Source organism: Podarcis bocagei (genome assembly GCF_964188305.1).
Source record: "Podarcis bocagei genome assembly, chromosome: Z".
Lineage (NCBI taxonomy): Eukaryota > Metazoa > Chordata > Lepidosauria > Squamata > Lacertidae > Podarcis > Podarcis bocagei.
In genome coordinates this window covers 8572979-8600754 of record NC_138140.1, presented here as the reverse complement: position 1 = coordinate 8600754, position 27776 = coordinate 8572979, and the positions used below count along the sequence as shown (strand labels likewise).

The 27776-nt window shown below is 43.5% G+C and overlaps 1 protein-coding gene across 1 annotated transcript; it reads right to left on the bottom strand.

Annotated features, from left to right (window-relative positions):
• Positions 1–1584: 1584 nt before the first annotated feature.
• On the bottom strand, positions 1585–27776 carry TNFSF8 (TNF superfamily member 8). Its single transcript, XM_081179864.1, has 4 exons — positions 27156–27776; positions 16982–17027; positions 12008–12085; positions 1585–2053 (listed from the first exon to the last, which is right to left on the bottom strand). Exons 1-4 carry the CDS (start codon positions 27351–27353, stop codon positions 1620–1622), a joined length of 756 nt encoding a protein of 251 aa, XP_081035990.1. The 5' UTR covers positions 27354–27776; the 3' UTR covers positions 1585–1619.

Genomic DNA, 27776 nt, shown 5'->3' with positions numbered 1-27776 from the left:
AAGGAGGTGGCGGAACCGACAGTAGCTCATTGTGGCTTGTTTGCAAAGCATTGTGAGGATAAAATTGCTTGCATCTGCGAGAATCTAGACTCTGCTATTACAGTAGATGAATCTCAAGAGATGTCCAGGCTGTGGACCACTAGTGGCTCCCAACCCACCATTTTCCGTTTCATGTTGCATTATGGATTTAGGGATTTTTTCCAAAAGAAAAGAGAAAAAATAACCAGTGGTATTCTAATAGAATTGTCATTGATTGGTAGTTTCATATAGTGCCTCCTAAGACATCAACAAAAGTTAAGAGTTATACCATTCCTCAGAAATTGCATTTCTGAAAAGAAACTTGCTAAGGTTTGACTTTTTGAAAGTCACATTGAAGTTCTATCAGATTTTGGGGAAATGTCATTTGAGCTTTAAGGTCATCTTGAAGATACAGCTTTTCTCTTCTTCTAACAATATTATACACGGCTATTCCAATTCCTAAATAAATTCCACTGTGTTTAACAGGCTTATTCCCAGGAAATTGGGTGTGGGATTGCATCCCTGGAATATAAATCCAATGGGCAAAATTGACTTTTAGGTCCAATTATTCTCAGCAGGAGAGAGAAGGGCTACAATCCTATGCACTAGGCCTGGGAAATAATTTTCCACATACCCTTCTGAGCAAGCTTCCTACAGCCACATGCCCAAGTGGTGTGTGAGCCAGCTGAAAGACTAGGCAGAGCAAAAAATGTGAATGTTACTTTTTCCAGTAGGCTAGTTTCTATACACAGTCACGTACCGCTCTCTATCATCTGACCAGGTTTGCAAGAGGCATTGACAGAGATAGTGAATGGTGTGGCCTGGGGAGAGTGGCTGAAGAACTGGTGCAGCCTGGTGGAAATCCCAAGGGCCAAATAAAGAGGCCTGGATGGGCACATATGACCCCACACCTGAGGTTCTTCTATCCCTGTCAGTGGACTCGATGTGGCTTATATTGGAGCAAACATGTAGAATTGCACCACAAAGCTCTTCCATTGAAATCAATGGGACGTATAACTGCTAGATCATACCTGCATTTTCTCCTACCATATAAATAGAAAAAAAGAAAATATAGCACCCAGGACCCCCCCCCCCCCCATTTCCATGCCAGTTCAGGGTATCATTGTATTTTATAAGATCAGAAATACCTTTTAACTTTTCTGCAGCAATAACAGGTTTGTTTCTTTGTGTGTGTATGTGTATTTCACACCCCACTTTCTGCCATTGGTGAGTGGTGCCCAAAGGGACTGGGAGGGAGGGCAGAAGACAGATCCAGATCCAGAGCCAATGATAGGTGGAGTCAACTAATCCTCGTTTTGTCCCCATCCTCCTCCCCTTTGAGTTCTACCAGGATAACACTATGAAGCTGGAAGCCAGAGTCAACCCTTGTCTGGTTGCAAAGAAGGCAGGCAAGGGCAGGCTGGCTAAGGGCAGATTGATGTTGATGGGGCAGTGTCCTGTTTGTCCTAGTGGACCAGCCTCCACTGTTCTCTGCATAATAGCCACCAAATGTTCCACAGTCCCTTCAAGAGGGACTGAATTTGGCACATCTCAAATGACAGGCCCTCAGTATACATATACTTTATTTAGAACAATTAAAGTCATTTTTCGTCTTCTGTCCTGAACAAAGAGTACCTCCAGTTTTCACCAGTGTACTTGAAGGCTCCAAAAACATTGTTTTCAGGAAAGTCAGATACATCCACATATCTGAAGTCATTGACCTGTACTCCTATTGTATTCCCCTTCTTCAATTCTGCCAGTAAAGTTACAAAGAGGTCTTGTCTTTTGTCTCTGAAAGTTTTCTGAGAGCTGCACAAAGTGAGCAAAGTTGACCTTGCCACAGATGTGTTCACAAGAATCTCCAACTTTATGGTGATTTCCCCACCTTTGCACTCGGCAATGTAAAAGTGCAAATGACAATAGATGAAGTACATTCCAGGTGTCTGGATCACCAGCTTTCCATGGTTGTAGTGAATGTTGTACAGGATGCCCTCATTAATCCATCGCAGTTCTGACTGGTTGATTGGCCTAAGCACTAAAGAAAGGAGAGGATGAGATATAAGCATTCATCATTTAAAATGGGTGGGAAGCCAATTTCAGCCAGATGGTCACATTATCTTCTGGGACAACTGTGTCAGAGGTGGGCGGGGCCCGGGACAAAAGTGAGAGGCCCGGCAAATGCAATTTTTGCCTTTGTACTGTTTTCTACATGCACTCACATACTCCTCTCTATCTTCCATCTAAGCAAGCAAGAAACATTATTACAGCTCAAGGACATATTCCACTCAAGGGAGTGGGGAACACTCAATGAAGCAGAGCCAGTGAGTGGCGTGGCCTGGGGGAGGGAGTGTGGTGTGGAGAGTCCCAAGGGCTAGATAACTTAGAGGGTAACATTTGGTTCCAGGGTTTCCCACCCATGATTTATCCAATCCATTGCTGTATTACGAGAGGCCCCATCAAGATTGGCATTCTGTCACCTCTTGACAAGATAACTGTTTAGTGAAACATTCCCCTGTACTTGAACTTCCTGTTATAATTGTTTTAATTGCTTTACTAAAAAAGTTTTAAACTGTTATGTCTTTCAACCATATTGTAACTTGTTTTATTGCACATTTTAATCATGGATGTTTTTTGAATGCTTTAATGAAATGGTTTTATTGTGGATTTTAATTCTGTGTGCATATTACAATTGATTGTATACTTGTAAACTGCCTATAAGCCATTTTTGCTGGTAAGCAGTACAGTGGTACCTTGGGTTACAGACGCTTCAGGTTACAGACGCTTCAGGTTACAGACTCCGCTAACCCAGAAATAGTACCTCAGGTCATAGCTGTCAACCTTCCCTTTTTTTGTGGGAAATTCCCTTATTCCAGCGCCATTTCTCACTGCTTCCCGCTGCTATCCTGGATTGTTAGATATCCTGTAGATTGTCCCCAGGACAGGTGAGGCTGCTGATCCCTTATTTTCAAATCTGAAAGTTGACAGCTATGCCTCGTGTTAAGAACTTTACCTCAGGATGAGAACAGAAATCGTGCGCCATTAGCTAAAGTGGTGCTTCAAGTTAAGAACAGTTTCAGGTTAAGAACGGACCTCCGGAACAAATTAAGTTCTTAACCCAAGGTACCACTGTATAGCTATTAACCACAATAATACAAAAGGATAGCAATTAAATGTATTGGCGTAGAGACAACTTTAAGGAATGCAAAAACTAGGTATGGATCTTATATGTAAACAGTTAATTATATATCTCTTGGTAGTCACTTGATTAATAATTGCTTAGGGCTGGAAAGATGTGTTATGTTATACTTTAGACTGGCTCAAGAAAATTATATCCAGTGCTCAGGGAAATTGACCTGTTGACTTTATGTGGTTAGGGATAGCACTGATCTTTCTGATTTCACTTCTATTTGAGGGTTAATGATTAATTATGTGGGGCTGCCTCTGAAGATGGTTCAGAAGCTTCAGCTGGGGCAGAATTCAACAGCCAGGCTGCTCACTGGGACAAGACGGTTTGAGCATATTATTACGCTGATCCTGGCCTGACTGCACTGGCTGCCTAGTAGCTTATAGGCCCAGTTCAAAGTGCTGGTTTTGACCTATAAAGCCTTAAATGGCTCAGGACCACAATACCTCAAGGACTGCCTCTCCCCATTTAACCGTCATGGTCTCTGCATTCATCCTCTGAGGCCCTTTTTCGTGTGCCTCCTCCATGTGAGGTCCGGAGCGTGGCAACACAAGAACTCCCTGCTTGTGGAATGCTCTCCACAGGGAGACACCTTCATTATATATTTTTAGATGCCAGGCAAAAACATTCCTCTTCCGCCTTCAGCTGATTAATATTCCATAGCCTTTTAAATGTGTCTGTGGGAAGGGCGCTAAAGTGTAGGTGGGTTCCCACGAGGCAAGACACAGTGATAACAGCAAGAACCTTTACTGAACTACGTACAGTGGTGCCTCGCAAGACGAAATTAATCCGTTCCGCGAGTCTCTTCATCTAGCAGTTTTTTCGTCTTGCGAAGCAACCCTATTAGCGGCTTAGCGCTATTAGCAGTTTAGCGGCTATTAAAGGCTTAGCGGCTTAGCGGCTTAGAAAAAGGGGGGGCAAAAAAAATCACAAGACTTGCAAGACGTTTTCGTCTTGTGAAGCAAGCCCATAGGGAAATTCGTCTTGCGAAGTGCATCGAAAAACGGAAAACCCTTTCGTCTAGCGGTTTTTTTGTCTTGCGAGGCATTCGTCTTGCGGGGCACCACTGTAACTGGGAAACAGAGCCAAAGCAACTACTTATATAAATTTCTGAAAGCCTGGGCCACTCCCACTCCCAACATGATTGGCTGTCTACACTTCCAAACTGGAAATCATGACTCAGAGTTCAAGGGCCAATGGCAGAGGCAAAAATCCTGAAATGTTCTGTGATTGGACAACATGTATCGAATCAGAACACAGGAGCTCAGAATCCTTAGTCCAGACTCCAGACTCAAGCTCAGGCAAACACAGACCACTGAATGCATAACACCAGGGTTAATGTTTTGCTGTTTTGTTTTAATTATTTACTTGTGATTTTATCCTGTATTTTATTCTGTGAACTGCACTGAGATCTTATGATGAAGGGTGGTATATAAATCTAATGAACAATAAATAATAATAAAAACTATACGACAACACAATTACACGGGAGTACCGTATTTTTCGCTCTATAACACGCAGATTTTTTCTCCTGAAAAGGAAGGGGAAATGTCTGTGCGTGTTATGGAGCGAATGTGTGGTCCCTGGAGCCGAAAAATCAGACAAAAATCAAATCGGGCTTCACGATTGCTGAAACGGAACAAAGAGCAGGGAAAGCCCCTCCCCTCCAGGCAAGCAGAGGAAGTGGTTGCTTTCCTGCATTCTGCCTCAGGGTCTTACTGCCCACCCGCTCTGTTTCGTTGCTGTGTTTGCTGAAACGGAACAAAGAGCAGGGAAAGCCCCTCCCCTCCAGGCAAGAAGAGTGTCTGCTTTCCTCTCTGTGCTCCGGAGGGAACAATGTTTGTGAAGGGAGAGAGATTACAGGTTCAGCTTAAAATTCTGATTTGACTTCCTGCTTTTTGTTTTTGGGGACACACAGCATTCAAATATGCTTTCTTCAATTTAAAAGGATGAAATCCTTAAACAGAGTTTTGCCTGTAAATTCATGCGATCTGGAAGATTACAGTGTTGTGTACCTCTTAAGGGATGGCAAAGCTTAGTTTTCGCTGCTAAATAGTTCTTAATGCAGTTAAAATGCTTTCTTCTGTCAAGGCAATTAAAAAAAATAAATATCAGGCAGCCGGAAAACATGCAGATGGGAGGGAGAGAGAGAGAGAGAGAGAGAGAGAGAGAGAGAGCGCTGGCTGGCTTGGGTGGGTGGGTGGGGGAAAACTTTTGCCTTCCTTTCCTCACGTTATAGCCCTCTCCTGCATTCTTAGCCTTCTGTGTTTTTCCTTCCCTCCCCACTTAAAATGTGGTTACAAAGCATGGATCCACATGGATCCTCAGGATCTTTGCATTGGGTCACCCCAAATTCACCATCAGAGCACACAGCATGTCCATGGCTACAGCCTGCCCCCCCAAAATCACGCACCCACTGTTGCCTGGGGCTGCAATGGTGCAAAAACGTGGTTACAAAGCATGGATCCACATGGATCCTCAGGATCTTTGCACTGGGTCAGCCAAAATTCACCATCAGAGCACATAGCATGTCCATGGCTACAGCCTGCCCCCCCAAAATCACGCACCCACTGTTGCCTGGGGCTGCAATGGTGCAAAAACGTGGTTACAAAGCATGGATCCACATGGATCCTCAGGATCTTTGCATTGGGTCAGCCAAAATTCACCATCAGAGCACATAGCATGTCCATGGCTACAGCCTGCCCCCCCAAATCACGCACCCACTGTTGCCTGGGGCTGCAATGGTGCAAAAAAGTGGTACAAAGCATGGATCCACAGGGATTCTCAGGATTTTTGCATTGGGTCACCCCAAATTCACCATCAGATCACATGTCTGTGGCCGCAGCATGAAGCACAAAAATGATACGTCCACTGTTTCATTCAGAATATTTTTTCCCTTGTTTTCCTCCTCTAAAAATGATGTGCGTGTTATGGTCAGGTGCGTGTTATAGAGCGAAAAATACGGTAATTTACAAACAGGCAATATCCTTTTCTTTTCTTGTTCAATGTAAATACCATTTATTACTTTTACACCCCATTTATAACTTTATAACTATATTCATTCTACTTACTCCTGATGTGTTACTATTTGAGTTTTGGATTTTATCATCAAAAGCTCCTTGTACTGAATTCATACAATTTTTTGTTTGTCTTTTTCCATTTGTACTGTCTGCTTTATTGTTTAATAAAATAATAATAATCCATCAATAATTTTATTTAGAAAAAGCTGGGTACCAGGGTTGGTGCCAGGATTTTGGGGGCCCTAGGGCAAGCTGTCACCAGTGGGTCACACTACCCAGTGTTTCCATCACCTCTGCATCACTGACCACACATTGGCTTTCCTTCTGTCCCTACTCTGTCCACCTCCCAGAGGAAAAGTCAAGGACTCTGGCAGTGAACTGCTCCTTCTTCTCCCACTGCTCATTTGCTAGAAATAATATGTATTCAATAGTGATAAGAAGATGCAGTAGGCCAGATGGCTCCAGATACTGCACATGTACCTCCTGCTGGGGCATGCACCGTGCCATGAGCTCAATAATGTTGACCACCCAATAGGATTTTCACTTTTTTACTTCTTTGTTCTTCTGTGGCTTTGCGTTATCCTCAGTTCCTGTCCTGAATTCTTGTTTAAAATAGAGAGTTTCTTTAATTTTTGTTTATACTGTGCTCTGAAACTTTCCATTCATTTGTCCGCCCCCCCCATGCTACCAATGCTCATTAATAAGAAACTGAAAAACCTAACAGCCAAATCTAATCTTCATTTGATTGTATGATAAAATGCAACATACTTCTGTTTGTGTGGCATTGTGTGGATTCTGTTTGTGTTGCATTTTACTAATGGGCACACACACATTTCTGCCCATGCAAAAATGTTAATACAACCTCACGTTGCCCTTAAGTAGGCAATAGTGTACCACCTTCTCAAAAGGTTGTCATTGGATCTGGAAATATTAGATCAGGTATCTTCAACCTTCTCAGGCCCAGGACCACTTTAAATTCAAACATGTATGAACTGTTTCCAAATTCTAGAGCACTTGACCCAAAAAGGGATATTAGTGACTGGGCAATAGTTATCTGGTCTTCAACCGCAAGGTCAGGACTCAGGACCCACTACTGGGTCGTGGCCTGATCCAATGTGGGTTGCAATAGGAGCACCAGTACAATGCAAATATATAAGAAATGGGTCCCCAAGCATTTCAGGTATGCTTGAAGGACACAGATCATCTAGATTCATTTCAAGCAAACTTCAGACTCAGGTGGGAAGAACAAGCCTTTTAGTTTCAGCTCCTCTCAGAAACTATCACTGTCAAATTCACTAATTCTGTGTTGTTGTTGTTATTTTATTTTATTTTATTTTATTTTATTGCAATTGCACCAAGAAGCACAAATAGATGTTGGTATATATTCAAAGAACCAGGTACTGAAAAGTCTTGAAGCAGGGTAGAGATTGAGAACCTGTAACCCTCCAGATGTAGTTTAACTATGACCCCCATCATCCTTGGCCATTGGACATAGTGGCAGAGGCTGATGGGAGTCCAGTAGCAGCTGGAGGGCTACAGGTTCCCCATCCCTGAATTAGGAACTCCAGCAAACGGGGTTTGGTGCCCGACCTTCTGCTACATCACCAGCAGAAACAGGTATGTTAGGATCTGTGAATTAAGCACCCACTTCCGAGTTTGAATCTAGTCAGCAGAGTAAATGTGAACACACCACCAATTCAATGTGGACACACCAGGCCATATACAGCAGAAGTAGAGAACTTCTGGCTCTCCATATGTTGTTGGACTCCAACTCTCAACAGCCTCAATGGACATGTCCAATGGCCAGGGATGATGGGTCTTAGGAGTCCAGCAGCATTTGGAGGTTGACAGGTTCCTCATCCCTGATATAATAAAGCCTTCAGTTGTGTTCAGCTAAGTCATACTCAAAGTGTAGACCCACTGAAATGAATGGGCATGACTATCTGAAGCCTATTCATTTCAGTGGGTCTGCTCTGAGTAGAATTCAGTTGGCGATGACCCTTCAGATTCAAAATCTTCTCAATTGCAACCTGTTTTAGAATTTAGTCAAGAAAACATGCTAGGAGCAAAATCTATAAGTAACCGACTTAACATAAAGCATGTTCCTCCTGAAGATGTAATCCCAGAGGAGCTTCTTTGTGTATCAGAAACTTCAGTTACATCAGTAACTGTGTATGACTATTGCATAGGACTGAGTCAAATCCTGTCATGCAGCACATCTGCAGATGGTGGCACACACTTCTGCAGTCCCAGCAGCAGCAGAGGAGAAAGCTGAAGGAAATTACTCATTGAATAGTTTCTAGTTTTGGCTCCTCATTTGACCTTCCTGCTCTTACGTCTGGTTCAGTTTCGCCCTTATGGCTGCTTTCAGCTGAGCTCTGAGAATGCAAGTGGATGTGGATTGAGGTCATCCAGTTGATGCAACCATTTGTTGCATGACCAGCTGACCACATTGTGGTGAGATAGAAGCTCATCAGTCAAAAGGCTTTCAAGGCAATCTGAAACCTCCAACTGTGCCAAACTAATCAGTAGATTACTTTGCCTCACCCAGAGCAGAAGAGCAGAAGGCCCTTCATCAGGGCTAGATTAACTATTAAGCAAAGTAAGCAGTGTTTAAGGCATCAAGGGAAGGGGGGCACCACAAACATTTCCCATTGCCAGATTTTTAACATTAATTGGCAGAAATTGCTCAGTAAGCTTTCATTTTCTTGGTTGAAGTATATTAAAAACCACAACAGAACAACCAACAACTATGCAACAAGGCAAGCTGGATGCCTTATCTCTACTAAATATAGAAGCAGATGTTCTGGGAAATGATATATAATTAGCTGGGGGGGATGTTCAATATAACTTTTTTTAAGAAACCAGAAGCTTTTCTTTTAGGAATACTTGGTGACCCTTGGGGTGTTCCTTCCAACTCTACCATTATATAATTCTACTATTATTATTAGTTAAGCGTGTTAGATGCCTACTATAAAAAATTGTCTCAAGGTGACAAGAAGATAGTTGTTGGAAATCCTGCAGTAGATTAGCCTAATGAGGACTCTTGGTTTCTCCCTATGACCCATGAAGCTTTTTAAGCCAAGTCACATGCACCTGTCATCAGTTTAGTGCAACAGATACATTTGCCAACATCATAATTCTTTACTTCATGTACTGTGGTGTTGAAGTTAGAGTGATGGACTAGGACCTGGGAGACCAGGTTTCAAATCCCCACTTGGCAATGAAGCTCACTGGGTCGTCATCTTTTAGCCTACCTCACAGGGCTCTTGTGGAGGAGGGAAAGAACCATGTATGCCACCTTGAGCTCCTTGGGGGGGTGGGGGTGGGCTAGAAATGCAACACACGGAAGCACAAAAGCGCCTGATTGTTGAGCTTGGTGACATCTGGAGATGGTATGGGTGTTTTGTTCCTCTGTAACCAATTCCTTCCCTCTCTACAACACTCCCAAAGGTTAATTAGACTTCAATAAGAAAGATGTGTTGAACAATAAACTTCTTATTATATAGTTCTGTTATGTACTAAGTTGAATAGGATCCAAAATGCAGCAGTCTGATTGGTCCTAGTACAATAGGATTCAGAATGCAGCAGCCTGATTGGTCCTAGAACAATAGGCTCCAGAATGCAGCAGTCTGATTGGTCCACAGGAGCCACGCAATCCAGGTCCAGGTGGAAGTGAATCCGCGACCTGATTGGCTCACAGGAGAATCCTGGAATTAGCCAATCACGTGCAGGCCATTGTGTAAATAATGTTTATAAAGCAGACATTCTGGGGGAACTTCCATTCCTCCTCACCACCATGAGCTGAATAAAGAGCATGAAATCCACTCTCTACTCTGAATATATTTTACTGGCGATGAGGATGGGAGCTAAGCTCAACACATGTAAGGTATCTGAATTCTACTTTCCCCACAGGGGTGGTGGAGGAGAATAATTCAGGAAAGTCTGAGCAGTGTTCACAAGCCTACTGCTCATTTACATTTAACCATTGCTTGTTTAAGACATGCTTACTGTGACATGCACACTGGGCAATATGCAGGGGAAGTGTGTCCCTTTTCTCAGCGGGAAAATTCCACCCTGCCCCTGCCCCCTGGCTGTAATGTAGCCTTCCTTACCTGGGTAATGTAGTGGTGCCCACAAAGTAGTGGGGGCAGGTTCCACATGAGATCTTGCAAGATGTCAATGAAATCTCACAAGATTTCACTGGAAACACCCCTGCTTCTCTGTCACTGCCAGAGGTAGCAAGGCAGGCAAGGTGCCCACAGGGACACCACCTCTCGAGCTTCTACCACTGGTGACAACTGCCTCAGCCTGTTTCATGGGCAGGTCTGCCTGCCAATATGTGTAGACTGGCATGGAGATAAGCTACAAATTTCCTGATTGGTTTTTTTATATATGTGATACAAGGTGTGGGGCAGGCAAAGACAGTGAGGCAGTCACCTCAGGCAGCATGCTGGGAACAGCTGGCAGGGGCAGCAGGTCTGGGGCCCCAAGAGCACATCTCTCACCGCCTCCTGTGCTTGTTGCTTGCTGTCATCACCACCTCGCTTCCTGCTCCAGCCCTACCCACTGTTTGCTCCTCTCTGGCTGCCTTTTTTCTCCCCTGCTTCCTTCAGAAATCAGAGGCTCCCCTGGACTGCCTCTGGTTGCCACAGGTGGAGGACGTGGCAATGGTGGGGGAAGGGTGGACCATTTTCTGCTTTGCCTCAAGCAACAACACATCATGGGCTGGCCCTGGCCAAAGATGCCATAAGGCCAAATGAGTGTTTGTGGTGTAGAAGAAGAAGAAGAAGAAGAGTTTGGATTTGATATCCCGCTTTATCACTACCTGAAGGAGTCTCAAAGCGGCTAACATTCTCCTTTCCCTTCCTCCCCCACAGCAAACACTCTGTGAGGTGAGTGGGGCTGAGAGACTTCAGAGAAGTGTGACTAGCCCAAGGTCACCCAGCAGCTGCATATGGAGGAGCGAAGACGCGAACCCGGTTCCCCAGATTGCAAGAATTTGCTCTGCTACATCACTCACTAGCGTGAGTGAAGGAAGGATACTACTTAATCATTATATTCTTTCCTACAATCCTTAACATTCCCACAAGTAGAAGTAGACTGGGTCTCCTTGTGTGTAAGGGGTCCCTGAAATGCATTTATTATCAGCAGCTGTGGCTAGGGTTTGTTCTAAGAAGTCAGAGAAGGTGAGCCTTCCATTTTATGATGACAACAGAAATCTCTGTTTCCTTGTTCCCAAGTCTATCTTGCTACACTGTACCTTGTTGGAATTCTTTGTGATATTGACCTTGAACTGGCCTTATCTCTAGATCATGTTTTTGACCTGGGCTGATAATCTGTGCTTGACCTTGGTTTAGACCGCACTGCATTACCAACTATGGCTTTGCAAGTGAGTGTGCCCACTTACTGTCTCCTAGGAGTGGGACCTTAGCTGCTGAAGGCATTGGCTGGAGTGCGACATAAAATAAAGGCCCAGATAGGGGACTCAGTCTAGGTGGATAGCAAAACAAACATAGGAAGCTGGCTTATCCTGAGTTAGACTATTGGTCCATCTAGCAGAGTACTGCCTACGCTGACTGGCAATCCTATGGATCCATAGATATCTACAACATGCCTCTGGAACACCCTATTCTACACACATGTATACAGTGGAGAGTCATGGGGTAGGTAAGAGCATTTGTGGAACTCAAAGAATATAAGGTATACAGAATGAGGCAATGAGGCTTTTATGGTGGGAGAGGGCAACCTCTCATACTTTGATTTATAGACTATTCTCACTGACCTTGAAGATATGCAGCTGCTTTCTCAGATGCCATTGTCTGCAGACCTTTCAAAGCCTCTGCTGATATTTTCCATGGCACTGAAAAGACAAGAAGAAAACAAACAAAACCCTTGTTACTACCAGGGCCTTGCAGAGCCAGGCAGAGGCCCGGGCCAGGTAGATAATGTGCCCCCCTCTTTTTTTTTTACCCTGGGGATAACTGAAGTCTTATAAACAAGTAAGTACAGTGGTACCTCGGGTTAAGTACTTAATTCGTTCCAGAGGTCCGTTCTTAACCTGAAACTGTTCTTAACCCGAAGCACCACTTTAGCTAATGGGGCCTCCCACTGCCGTCGTGCCGCCGGAGCACGATTTCTGTTCTCATCCTGAAGCAAAGTTCTTAACTGGAAGCACTATTTCTGGGTTAGTGGAGTCTGTAACCTGAAGCGTATGTAACCCGAGGTACCACTGTATATAAATAATTTTGTGAATATGCTGACTGAGGCCCCCTTTGGAATCAGAGGCCCAGGCCAAGTGGCCCATATGGTCCTCCCTCTATCTGGGCCTGGTTACTACTGCTCTTTCTTTAAACAAAAATGATGCTCCAAGGTGACTTAGAATCCCTACTAAGGACCACAGAAAGGTGCCAAAGTTGCGGGATTCAAATATTGGTGTTTTTTGGAATTATTATCCAAGGGCCAGGAAGCAGGTGTGGGAGAAAAGTACCGGTAGTTTGGGTTTTTTAAAAACAACAACAACAACATTTCTTTATTAATGCATTGAATCAGATCATGTGAGTTTATGGGTGGGATAATGAACTTTCAGTGTGCTTAATTCACCAAGAATCACCTAGAGACACCATCTCAAATTATAAACAGTGATTCAGCTTTTTGAGTTCCATCACTAAGGAAGAATTTCACAACTTAAGAACATTACTGTATTGGCTTGGCAAGGATCAGAGCCTGATGCTGAGGCTTGATTGGCGTCATTAATTATGACTTTACACTGTTGTTGTTGTTTAGTCGTTTAGTCGTGTCCGACTCTTCGTGACCCCATGGACCAGAGCACGCCAGGCACTCCTGTCTTCCACTGCCTCCCACAGTTTGGTCAAACCCATGCTGGTAGCTTCCAGAACACTGTCCAACCATCTCGTCCTCTGTCGTCCCCTTCTCCTTATGCCCTGCATCTTTCCCAACATCAGGGTCTTTCCCAGGGAGTCTTTTCTTCTCATGAGGTGGCCAAAGTATTGGAGCCTCAACTTCAGGATCTGTCCTTCCAGTGAACACTCAGGGCTGATTTCCTTAAGAATGGATAGGTCTGATCTTCTTGCAGTCCGTGAGAATCTCAAGAGTCTCCTCCAGCACCATATATCAAAAGCATCAATTCTTCTGCGATCAGCCTTCTTTATGGTCCAGCTCTCACTTTACACTAGGTGGATGCAGGATTCTTAGAAACAGGTTGTGTGCATCTAACACATTTCTCATATGTGATAGAACAGAGCCTTCTACTGGCTTTAGGTGGAAATTTCATGCCTGAACTCAGCTGGGACAACAAATATGTTATTAATACTTCTCTACGTTCTTTCACTTGATTAAACATGTTTTTCAGTTATTGCCTGGCGTTCTGAATGGTTTATGTATCACAACGCTTAACAAACAGCACTGTAACTACAAGATCTAAGCAAAGACTTCTACGGGTACAAGGTGTAGAATGGAGGTAGCCCACATGGCACCCTCCAGATTTTTTTTGGACTCAAAGTCACATCAGCTGTAGTCAGCAGGGCTAATAGAAGTTGGAACCTAGCAACCTCTAGAGCACTGGTGAGGAATCTCCTACCAGCAGATCTAAGTAGATGAGACACAGGTTCCAATTTAGCCTATCAGTGTGATATGTGAAACACATTCTATGGCTGTGTACCCACATACCAATCCAACTCAGAGTCCACCTTGGGTCCAGGCTCCAAATTGATTTGGGGGCCTATTTTAATGTTGTCAGAAAGGTGGTAACAGGGGAAGAAGAAAAACTGCACTCAATCCTTCTGGATGCTGCCTTGCCAACATGTTCCCTAGGGAAATTGCACTGGTCAAGGAGCCCGTGCAGAAAGCAGGAGTTAATGTTCTGCTCATTGGCTGCTTGTTGTTTCACCACTTGTGCTCCTTGCAGGGAAGGGTTGGTGAAGGAGGCTGTGCAGAGGTTGCCTGCCCTGTCTTTTGACAGCACCGGATTGCTCTAGGTGAGTAAATTTGGCATGGGACAACCAAATCCAGCCAAAGCTGATTTTGTTCAGAATTTGGGTTTCATCAGAATCAGGGCATAGCCCTAGTACAGTGATGGTGAACCTTTTAGAGACCAAGTGCCCAAACTGCAACCCCAAACCCACTTATTTATTGCAAAGTGCCAATAGGGCAATTTAACCTGTATATCCCATTTTTTTCCATGTGTTTCACGTTTCTTCTTTATGACTGCTGTTGTAATAAATAATCATTCATATTCGGTTCAAATTGGGAAAAATAAATATTGTACAGTGGTACCTCAGTTTTCGATTAGCTTAGTTCGACATCTGGTAATTTAGCATAACAGGATTTAACCCCTTCATTTATCAGCCAATGAATGGGACTTTAATCCTGCTCAGTTTGGTAGGGTTCCACATCAAATCAGGAAGGGATTTGTATCAGAATCCTTTGCTAAAACTGAGAGGAGAAGGGAAAGCTTACTTTTAGCAACACCTTGTAAGGTGCTTTTCCAAAGTACATTGCAGCTGGCATTGTATCATGACTTCAGATGATTGACAACTGGGAGGTCCCTCAAGGCTGATCCTGATAAGGATCTGACCTGTTGAACCAAGAAGGTCTATCCTAGGACTAAATGGATGGGCCATCTTTCTGGATCAGTAGAAAATACCGTAGATTTCAATATTCAGTCAAGGGTAAATGAATGAAACACAGCGCTGACTGCACAAAAGCAGAGCTTTGCCTCTCTAGGATGATTGATTCTGTGACACTTCCTCTTTGCTCACAACATAGGCTACACTATGTCACTGAATACAAGCATGATACCCCTTCAATTATCTATCCATGCATTAATCTCAATTAAATCCTGGTGGGCTGTTTCCATTTCAGCCCTTGATGATTGATAGCTGAGTAATGTGTGTGTGTGTGTGTGTATACACATAAAGTCACATTTGAGTACCTCTAGGTATTTAGCTAACGGTATCCTGTTCTCTGCCAAAAGAAATGTGGGATGAAGATTTATTAGGTGGTTTTAATAGCTCTGAATCAACTCGGCAAGGCAGTTTGGCCTTGAGAGTCTTGTAGATAATCTGCTCAATTTCAGACATGAGCTTCCTTTATCTTGCCAACAAAATATCCTTGCATTAAGATTGGATACTTTGCTCTTTTAATGGGTATATTGACTACTCGTGAACTCATTAACCCCCAACCATCTTATATTCTAATTCTATGGAGGCAAAATGGAAACAGCCAGATGCACTGGTCTAGGAGAACTACCATTCTTGTTGCCCTGTGTACTGTGCCCATGTACAAGCACTGGTGTAATGTATTGGTTAGTATGTTGGCCTTGGGAAACCAGGGTTCAAATCCCCACTCGGCCATGAAACTCACTGGGTGACTTTGGGCCAGTCACAGTCCCTCAGTCTAATCCACCTCACAGGACTGTTACAAGGATTTTGCATCTCTCTTGTGGGGAGTGTGGCACATGCTACAAAGGAAGGAATCAATCTGATGAAATGATATCAGCATGTAGAACAGGGGAGCTTCAGGCTTGGGTGCATGGGAGAAAATGTGATCCACTAGGCTTCTCTATCTGGTCCTTGGTGCTCTCTCTCCAGGCCACACATACTCTCCTGAACCACAACCCTCACTGGTTCTGCTTTGCAACCTCCTGGAGTGTTTTTGCCTATCATGGAACTCTGTTGATGCCTCTTGCTTTCCTGGATGGAGAATAGACAGGGCAATGTGAGTGTTTGTGTAGAAACCAGGTCAATGTACAAAGGTAGAACTTTGTACTTGTTGTTCTGATCACTTTTGCCTCAGGCATGCGGCCCTCAGGAGGTTGATCAGAAGGGTATGTATCCATCAGTCTGGAAAATGTCCCCCATGGTGATGTAGAATAGGTCCATCTTTGCCCAAACAATGAAGATTGTGCAATGCAGCTGACAAAGGCAAGGTGAAAATTATAGGATTCACATCCGGCATACAGAAACCTCTGTTTTCTAGCACTGAAACCACTTCATCCTGTCACTGGTACTAGTTCAAGTAGGCACCATAGGTGAATAGCTCTTGTGTATGTATAAGAAACTGGCCAGTTGCCTACCTTGGATGAGTTTGCTTTCTCCTTTAAGGAGCAGGTTCACAGTTTGGGTGCTTTTGGATCCAGCTGTGTCACTGGAAGCTCAGGTAGCCTCAGTGTATGGAAGTACAGCGGTACCTCGGGTTAAGAACTTAATTCATTTTGGAGATCCATTCTTAACCTGAAACTGTTCTTAACTTGAGGTACCACTTTAGATAATGGGACCTCCCACTGCCACCATGCCACCAGAGCACGATTTCTGTTCTCACCCTGAAGCAAAGTTCTTAACCCAAGGTACTATTTCTGGGTTAGCAGAGTCTGTAACCTGAAGCACCTGTAACCTGAAGTGTTTGTAACCTGAGGTACCACTGTACCTTTTACCAAGTGCTGCTGCGGGACAATCACTGACAGGAGTGAGGCAAATAACACCTGTGCTCTACACTGGTTACTGATTTGCTACTAGGCCAAGTACGTATATAAAGGCCTTAGCGACTTGGGACCAGTTTACATTGTTTTGCGTGACTCGGCAAACCCACCTGGCAGGTGTGACTGTGCCTGCTTTAAGTGTCCCCCTCCCCACCACCAAGGAATTATCAGCCCAAGCAACAACTGGCTCAAATCCAACATTTTCAGACCATCCATGCCAAAAATATTCACTTGTAATTTATCTCATTCATATCATCTTACCACATTTCTCTCTTCCTTGGTGTCCATCGTACTCAGCTGTAGATCCCTTCAAAGAGACAAAAAGTCAAGAGAAAGTTACATCTATGATGTCCTAGACATATTGTTTTTTGTGTGTTCCTTGCTTTCATTATCGTAGATTACATTTAAATGAACTTTGACTCATAATAGTCTTTATTTTAAATCAGAGGTGGCTAAACTGCACCCCATATGTTAAGACACAAAATCCATCACCCCTAAGAAGCGTCCCAGGCTTTGGGAAGGAGGCACCAGGGGAACATTTATGGGACTAGCCTAGTCTCCCTAGTCCATAATACCATATTTTTCAAATAACATAATACTATTTGGGGAAATTGTGGTAATGAGTATCCAGCTGTTTCATTGATAAAATTGCAAACTGTGCCCCATCAAACCTGGACCATTGGACAATGCCAAAATGTTGTAAAAAAGTCAATGGTGTTTTGAAACCCCACATTCTCAAAATGAGATGGAGCATCCTTAGGTGATGTGAGACACCAACAATGGGGCATGAAGTTTCAGGGGTGGTAACATCCAGAATTGGATTATTGCAATGCACTCTGCATGGCACGGCCCTTGAAGATGACTTAGAAACTTCAGTTGGCCTAAAATGCAGCAGCCAGATTAGTGGGTTCCATTTAAATCTCACATAACTCCCTTTTTTTAAAAAAAACAGCAGCACTGGTTGCTAGTTCATTTCTGGGCCCATTTAAAGCTGCTTATCTTAGCATTTTAAGACCTAAATGACACAGACCCCAGATACCTGAAAGACCACGTCCTTCTCTACAGACCTCCCTGGGTATTAACAGTCTTTATAGATCTTGGCCAGGGGTAGGCAGATGCGGTTCAATCACCTTCTCAATCCGGCCCACGAACAGTCCGGGAATCAGCGTGTTTTTACATGAGTAGAATGTGTCCATTTATTTAAAATGCATCTCTGGGTTATTTGTGGGGCCTGCCTGGTGTTTTTACATGAGTAGAATGTGTGCTTTTATTTAAAATGCGTCTCTGAGTTATTTGTGGGGCACAGGAATTTGTTCTTTTCCCCCCTTTCAAAATATAGTTCGGCCCACCACATGGTCTGAGGGACAGTGGACCAGCCCACGTCTGAGAAAGGTTGCTGAGCCCTGATCTTGGCAGTGCTCCCCCCCCCCCCCGGGGGGACACAGGAGTACGCATACCCCTAAACATTTTGTGAATCTTTGTACTTTTGTCCATTTACTGTATTTGTTTTCCCCAAGTATAAAATGGTGATTTTCTTGAGTAAAAATTAGAGTACCCCTAAACATTTTTTTAAAGAAAAAAACCACTGGATCTTGGCAATTCCGTCACCCTAAGAAGCTTGGGAGAGGGCATTCTCTATGGCAGGCTAGTGCCCTAAATATTCCCTCCCAATGGATGTGAATTTGGCATCTTCATTACAGTGGTATCTCTGGTTAAGAACTTAATTCGTTCTGGAGATCCGTTCTTAACCTGAAACCGTTCTTAACCTGAGGTACCACTTTAGCTAATGGGGCCTCCTGCTGCCGCTGCACCATCGGCGCACGATTTCTGTTCTCATCCTGAGGTACTACTTCCAGGTTAGCAGAGTCGGTAACCCAAAGTGTTTGTAATTTGAGGTGTTTGTAACCTGAGGTACCACTGTATATAAAGGTAAAGGGACCCCTGACCATTAGGTCCAGTCACAGACGACTCTGGGGTTGCGGCACTCATCCCGCTTTATTGGCCGAGGGGCCAGTGTACAGCTTCCGTGTCATGTGGTCAGCATAACTAAGCCGCTTCTGGCGAACCAGAGCAGCGCACGGAAATGCCATTTACTTTGACGTGCTTTCAAACTGCTAGGTTGGCAGGAGCAGGGACCGAGCAACGGGAGCTCACCCCGTCGTGGGGATTTGAACCGCCGACCTTCTGATGGGCAAGCCCCAGGCTCTGTGGTTTAACCCACAGCACCACCCGTGCCCCTACCACTGTATATAGCTTTCAGTTAATGCTGAGGACAGACCTTTTTACCCTTGGTTTTGACACCTCGGGTGTTTATTTTTAGGACCCCTGTTATTTATTTGATTTTACTTTGTTTTAAACTAGTTTTGACACTGTGTTAAAAAACCTTAGGGTGAAGGATTAGTAAATAATACTCATAATGATTACATTTGAGTTCAGAATAAACAGCAGCTGCTCCAGATATTGTTGAAGCTCTATTCCCATTCATATTGCCAGCTTTGGTCAGACAAAATAAAGCACAGATCCAAAGGGATTGTGAGATGCCCACCCACTCATGATACCAAATCCTCCCCTCCCTTTATGGAGGGGTTTCCCCTGCATTCGTTTGAAGCACAAAGGGACAGGGGACAGGTGATCCCATTTTTCTAGGGATGGGTGGCAATCTTAATTCCTATAAGCCCCTGCTATCAAGACCATCATAGCTAATGATCAGGGATGCTCCAGATTCAGAAGCTTGGTCTTTTGGAAAAGGAACCTATGTACAAGCCTTTGCTTTAACACACACACACACACACACACACACACACACACACACACACCTGTAATTTTATATCCAGGTTAAAATTAATTAAATGGTATTCACATAATGAATGCACTGTCAAAAGAGGTGGTGAAGACTGCTAACATAGGCCAGATCCACACCATACCAAGAGTATTTGATACACATTTAAATCACATGGCTTCCCTCAAAGAGGCTTTTAAAAAGGGATTAGACAAATCCATGGAGGAAGAGTCTATCAATGGCTATTGACCATGATTAACACAGTGGAACTTCCATGTTCAGAGGCAGTTTATCTGAATACCAGTTGCTGGAGGACAACAGCAAGAGAGACCTGTTGCTATCACATCCTATGTATGGGCTTCCACAGCAAGATGCTGGTCTAGATGGGCCTTTGGTGTGCTATTCTGTGATGAATCTGCCAGTATGAGTTTGGGCTAACCTACCTCACAGGGTTGTTGTGAGGTTAAAATGAGGATGGGATAGAGGACATTTTGTATGCTGCTCTGATTTCTTTAGGTGAAAGACATATAGCAATGTAATAAGCAGACTTTTTATTTTTTTAAAAAATAATTTTGCATCTGTTTTGTTGCAATACTTGAAATAAATACTTCAAAAATATAAAAAATAACAACAGTGCCCCCTCCTAGTAAAACAATATCAGCAACCACCCAAAACCTTCTTAAAGTGTGAGTTCAACAAGTTCTTAACATACTGCAGAGGCAGTAAGCTGGCTCTCTGGGCATGGCCTCAATTTTGCCAGATGGAAATTAATCTTGCCCTTCTTTCATCAAAACATAGCTCTGATCAGAAAGGTTAGTGTTTTCTCTTGGGTGCTGGTGCAGTTTTGTTCAATCCTGATATAACTGGTCACTTACAAGCTTGAGGCTGCAACAACATCTGTCTTCCTTAGAAAATCAATTTGGTGACATTATGCCAAAAATGTTATTCTAGGGAGTTGTAGTGATTGCTTGTCAGGAGTGTGGATCACTCCCTGAGGATAGCTGTCAAATGCCTTTGAGACCAATGAGATCAATAGTTGGTTTGAAGGAGGGGAAAAAGACTGCTCTTCTCACTTCTCATAGTTTTGTTTGGGTGGTATGCAAGAGCGTAGGATGCTGTCTTATAGTGAGTCAGAACATTGGTCCATCTAGTTCAATACTATCGTTGCTGACTGGCAGTGGCTCTTTCCAGGCTCAGCCCACCTGGGGACACCAGGAATTGAACTTGGATTCTTCTGCTTGCAAAGCAGATGCCCTACCGCTAGGGAAGGGGGACAACTTTGATTCAGTATACATTTAAAGCCGAATGTATAAGTTTGCACTTTCCAAAACAATTTGAGAACTGAAACATGGCCGTCCCTCAAAATGCGCACTTCTTTGAATTTTGTGATTCATTTCTCCAACCAAGCAATGTTTACAAAAATGCACATGCCAGGGGAAGGTGTGCATGAAGAATGAAAATGGCATCCCAAAATGCATTATATGAGGATAAATTGCTCACAAAATGTGTTTCTCCTAAAATACTGAAGAATGTTCATGGTGATTCTTATATATAAATATCAGAAATTGTGACAGAATTGTGGAGAACCAAATTTAAGAAAAATCAGAAACTGTGAGCACCAAAATGACAGAGCTTTCCATCCTTAATTGCCATTGAGCTATGGCCCTCTCAACCTTCCCTAGAAAGATACACACACAGCTTTCTACCTGTCTGTCATTCAGTCCATCCTGGGGAACTGGATCTATCCCCTGGGTCAGATACTTAACTCCCTCAAACCCCTGAGGGACAAGCTTGATAGGTGGCTGGGTTTACCAATCTGTCAATCACCAGACCTCCCCTTTCATGATGTAACCGTGATGTATGAGTGATGTAGTTTTGGGGGGGTATAACATGGGGATTAGCAGCTAATAAAAATTTGGGGGCTCTTTTGTTCGGGGCTTCCATCTTGTTCCACCTTGTGGCAGGTGGGAGTCCTGTCGTGACAGTCTTTAATAAAGATCAAGCCTACTGGCTGCTATTTTGCTCTGGTATTCCTGGCTGGTGTCCTTGTTTTTCGTCCAAGGGAGCCCTCAGATTTCTCCATTTACAGATCCTGCATGGAAGATCCAGCACAGACCCATGGGGTTGGATTAGCTAACTTTGAAGATCCCTTGTGACTCTTTGATTGTATGGCTTTATTTAGGAAAGATATTCCATAGTGGTTGAGACTAGGAAGGATTGTAAACTATGGAGAGATGGGAATACGAAGGAGAGTTCTGTAGACCCAGGGTGGCTGAAGAAAGTGGTTGCTAAATGTCTAGAGTCTAGACATTAACGGGGAATTTTCCTAGTTTTGGTTTCTATCTTTTACTGCAGCTGTACTGGCTTGGCAACGCTAAGAAGAGGACCAACAAGCAACACCTGATTTTCGCAGTTGGATTTGCATAAACACTATCAACCAATGTAATGACCACAGGCTGCTACTTCTTGAAAGTATAGCAACATCATTTTCTTTCTGGCCTCCCCCGCTTTTGTGACGTCTGGGAAGTGAAGCACTGACATCTACCAGATCAAAGCACAAATCCTGGGGGCTTTGTTTCTGGCATCACGGTGTCAGTCCTGGTGGTGCTCACCCTCATGGATATTATTCTGGGGGCCACACACCAATGGTAAGTGGGACCAGATGCAGATGTGCATCTTAATTTGTGTGCTGTGCCTTACAAAATACTGCTTCCTGCACACACCCCTCATTCCTAGTATTCGGGAGGTAGAACTTAGCCATCAATATCCTCCTTATCCTCCATGAATTTGTCCGATCCTCTATTAAATCCATTCATGTTGGTGGTGGCCATCACCACCTTTTGTGACATTGAAATCCATAGTTTAGCAAGGTGCTGTGTGAAGAAGCACTTTTTTTGTCTGTCCTGAATCTTCCAGACTTAAAACCATAGAATCATAGAATCTTAGAACTGGAAGTTACCCAAGGGTCATCTAGTCCAACCCCCTGCAATGCAGGAATCTCAGCTAAGGCATCCATGACAGATGGCCATCCAACCTCCAAGGAAGCAGAGTTCACCACCTCTTGTGGGAGTCTGTTCCACTGCTGAACAGTTCTTCCTATCAGAAAGCTTTTCTGAAAGCTTAGTTGGAATCTCCTTTCTTGGAGTTTGAAGCCATTACCTCGAATCCTACCCTCAAGGGCAGGAGAAAACAAGGAAACTCCCTCCTCCATGTGACAGCCCTTAAGATATTTGAAGATGGCTATCATATCTCCTCTCAGTCTCCTCTTTTCCAGGCTAAAAATACCCAGCTCCTTCAAGCATTTCTCATAAGACTTAGTTTCCAGACTCTTGATCATCTTGGTTGCCCTCCTCTGCACACATTCCAGCTTGTCAACATCCTTCTTAAATTGTGGTGCCCGGAACTGGACAAAGTATTCCAGGTGTGGTCTAACCAAGGCAGAGTAGAACGGTACTATGACTTCCCTTGATACGTCTGTTGATTCAGCCTAGGCTTTTTTTGCTGCTGCATCACACTGTTGACTCATGTTAAGTTTGTGGTCCACCAAGACCCCTAGATCCTTTTCCATGTACTGCTAGTAAGCCAGATGTCCCCCATCCTATATTTGTGCATCTTCCTGCCTAAGTGCAGAACCTTACATTTGTCCTTATTATAATTCATTTTGTTAGCTTGCGCACTGTTCTCTAATCCATTAAGGTCATTTTGAATTCTGATTCTGCCTTCTGTGGCATTAGCTGCCCCTCCCAGTTTGGAGTCATCTGCAAATTTGATGAGCTTCCCCTCAATTCCTTCATCCAAATCATTTATAAATATGTTGAACAACAACGGGCCCAGGACAGAACCCTGTGGCACCCCACTTGTCACTTTTTTTCCAGGATGTTGAGGAACCATTAATGAGTACTCTTTGGGCTTGGTCAGTCAACCAGCTACAAATCCACCTAACAGTTACCTCATTCAACCCACATTTTAGCAGCTTCCTCGAGAGAAAATCATGGAGGACTTTGTCAAAAGCCTCACTGAAATCAAGATATACCTTATTTTTCGCTCTATAGGACGCACTTTTCCCCCTCCAAAAATGAAGGGGAAATGTGTGTGCGTCCTATGGAGCGAATGGAGAGCGAGAGGGCTCGGTGAGCACCGACCCCTCTCGCTCTCCACGCTTCAGGGATAGCCGCCTGAAGCCTTTGGAGCGCAGCGGAAACTTGCGCTGCGCTCCAAAGGGGTTGGGTTCCTTTTGCTGAAGCCGGGAGAGCAAGACTCTCCTGGCTTCAGCGAAAGGAACCCGAAAACTTTGGAGTACAGCACGAGGTCCCGCTGTGCTCCAAAGGCTTCAGGCAGCTATCCCTGAAGCCTTTGGAGAGCAGCGGGAACTCGCGCTGTGCTCCAAAGGCTTCACAACCTTGCCGCCGCTCCCGGACCCATTCTGGGGGCTGGGGTCGGGGGAAGCTCGGGCTTCCCCCACCCCAGCCCCGCGGTTAGAAACGAAGCCAAGACAGCGAGCGGGATCCATCCCGCTCGCTGCCTTGGCTTCTGCCAAAGCTGCACACAGCCTCTCCCGGCTGGAGAGGTTGCATGCGGCTAAAGAGGAAACCAAGACAGCCAGCAGGATGGATCCCGCTGGCTGTCTTGGCTTCTTTGCTCTTTGGGGCTGGGGAAAAAAATATTTTTCCCCCTTTATTCCCCCCCCTAAAAACTAGGTGCGCCCTATGGTCTGGTGCGCCCTATGGAGCAAAAAATACGGTACTATATCCACAGCATTTCCCTGATCCACCAAGTTTGTAATCCTCCCCCCCCCCCAAAAAAAAATTGTTAGGAATCTCATGCTGGGTCTTAGTAACCACAGAATCCTTTTATAAATGCTCACAGACTGACTGTTGAATTATCTGTACTAGGGACTTCCCTTTATAAGAACTTCGGAGTAGACCTGCTTGATCTAGCCCATCTCATCCAGCACCCTGTTTGCAAGGTGGCAAAGCAGATGCCCATGGATAGCACACGAACTGTGGACCTGAGTGCAACAGCAGCACTGTCTGCACTTATGAGTCCCAGCAACTGGTATTCAGAGGCATGCTACCTCTGACCATGAAGGCAAAGTACAGCCACTGCAGCTAGTATCCTTAATGGTTTTATCTTCCATGAACTTATCTAATCCTCTTTTAAAATCACCCAAGTTGGAGGCCACCAGTATAACTTGTGGGAGTGAACTTCATAGCTTTAACTATGCACTGCAGGGAGAAATAATTTGTCTGTTTTGAATCTTCTGACATTCAGCTTCGTTGGATGAAGAGCCTCAAATTCTAGTATTATGAGATCCTCATATTACATCCCTATGTAATCCCATTGGGAAGACCCAGGTAAGCCCTGCCCCACATAATCGATCACATGATGCAATGCACACGCACCATTTGAATGGCAATGCTCGTCAACTTTGGGGGCCCCCAGCCCCCTCAAATATTTTATTAGGGGGGCCAAAGCCCCCTCAGCCCCCAGGAGTTGGCTCCTATGCCCTTGAGACTTTGGATTTCAAACCTTTTCAGAATTTTGTTTGTGAAATTTAGCTTAGACAGTCAGGTTTCTCCCTCCCCTCTTAACTCTTACAGATAATTTTCCTATGCAGTAACATTAAAAAACCATTTCCTAAATTCAATGCTATTAAGACCTTGTTTCCTATTGAAATAATAATAATTCTAATAATAATAATAAACCATTCACATCTATGAATGGTTTATGACCTGCAAAATTTTGGAGAAGTACTCATTTCATAGAATGGCTCTGTTTTGGTTTGCATACTGTTTCAGAAACTGCAAAGCAGGTTGATTTGCCTTTTAATGGGAATGGAATCTAACCCTCCATCTCTGTTGGCACAACTTTACAAAGTAGGTTCCATTCCTTCTAATACATACCAATGCCCCTGAGTGACGTGCCCCCCCCACCTCAAACTCAGTTTCTCATGAGATTATCATGGCTATTTCCACCACTATTCATCTTATCTCACTCCCCAAACATTTGGTTCTTTGGTTTCTTTCCAAATTATTATTATTATTATTATTATTATTATTATTATTATTATTATTATTATTATTAATTTCTATATGGGTTTAAACAATATACAAAGAAAAGGATGACAAAAGAAAGAATCAAAAGTAGCATTCAACTGCCTCACTGCCAGGAAAAAGAAATAAAACAAGTTAATATTGCATAGCAAATAGTCTGTCATGACTGTGTTTTACTCAGAAATCAGTTCAATTTATTGTGAGCAGCCATTAAACACATAAAAATAATAACAAGAATACCTGAAGACATTTCAACAGCTCAATGGATAAAAAAATTGTGCCTTAGAGGTTCATTTTGAACTGTTTTAAGTCATGTTTTCAGTATGTGCTTTGTACTGCTTTTAAAACTATGATCTTATTATATTTCTATGAATTTTCTTGAGACTTTTATGTAAAAAGAAACCCACAAATTAATAATGAATAATCAAGGGTTGTGAGAGAGCTTCCTCTGGAGACTCTCCAGGAGCTCAGAACATGAGGGAGAGTATCCCAAAATAATCTACTAATGGGCCATACTTTTTGGAGGGGAAAGCATCCAAGTAAGGATATTGGATACCCCTAAAGTTATTGCTTCTGCCATTTCTTTTCTAACCTTTCTCCCCATTCTCTGTTTTGAATCCTTATTGCTATCCTTACTGAGATTCTTGTCTTACTGGGGGTTGGACTGAATGACCCTAAGGGTCACTCCAACTCTACCTTTATATGATTTTATGAATCCAGTGTTTGTTCTACTTAGAGTAGACCCACTGAAATGAATGAATATCTCTGGCTTAGGTTTATTAATTTCAATATGTCTACTGTGTGTATAACTTAGTTGGATCCAATATGTGTGTACATACATATGTGCACAATTATATGGGGTGCCTTTTTAGTCTATCAAACATTTTCTTTTCTTAAATAAGCATCCTCCAGATAGATCAGGACCATAGCTCAGTGCTAGAGCATAGTGTTTGCATGCAGAAGGTCCTAGGATCAGTTTCAGTCATTTCCCAGTTAAAGGACCTCAGCATGTGATAGGAAAGACCTGTCTCTGCCTTAGACTCCAAGGAGTAAAATATGACCACATATAAGACAGTTTCCAATTAGGGATGGAGGAGAATTTAAATTGAGCAAACCAACCTATTTCTCACCTTCTAGACTAATACATAAAACAAAATGTAATAGCACTTTAAATTTTGCTGTTCTCTATATTTGTGAAATAGTTCTTGGCTTAAAACATGCTTGAATATTGACCACATTTCTAATGAGAATTAGAGTCCCACAATATCTGGATGTCAACATTTTTCCTACCCATGTTTTACAGAATACCATCAGCAAAACAAATGTCCTTATTCCAAGAGCTTGAAATCAACACGTTGAGTCTGCTTGTAGGAATTTTGTGACATTTCAAGCAGTAAAGATCTCAGCCTGTATTTCATATCCAGTCACCTACTCTCTGCAATGCAATTGTACTGGCATTGTACAGTGGAGTTGGCTTTCATGGATCAGTTGAAGCCAAAGCCTGAATAATTGCAAAAGGTGTGCCGTGAAAGCTGAAACTCAACATTTTATCTGGATAACAGGAGTTAAGAGAGCCCTAGGGCAGAAGCAGGAAGCAACTTACCGTCCTTTGAAGTACCAAGACCACAATGGTTCCCAAAGATGCAAGAAGGCAGATTGTGAGAGAAATGATGGCAAAACAGAAGTATGTTTGGATTGGGGCACTGAACTTCCTGGTGACACTTTCTTCAGTCATATCTCTGGTAGCTTCCTGAGGACAATTCACTTGCATGAAAGCTTTCCGTTCTGCCTGAGAGTTCATCCCCTTATGAAGTCCTCAAGCCTTTCACTCCATACCTCTTTCTGATCACCTTCAAACAAGTCTCTGCTCCTTGGAGGATTCCCCCACATTTTGGCTCATGTGATCTGGAAAAAATAGATTCATCACTTGCCGTATGAAGAAAAAAAAGGAGAGGAGATCTGGAGGCGGGAGGTGAGTCGACTATGATCTCAACAAAGAGAAGGCTTTTCGGTACTCCCAAAACAGACTTCCACCAGGACAGTGCTTGCGGGAGCCCATTTGTAGTGCCTCACACTGAATAGTGAGTAGCAACAAAACACGGCTCATTCCCCTCTCTCAGTAGATTTGTACAACCCCATTGTCACATTTTGGTAAAATAAATCACTCTCAATTTTGGTGACTTCCTCTTTCACAAATTGCAGACTTGTTTCCTTTATTCATGTG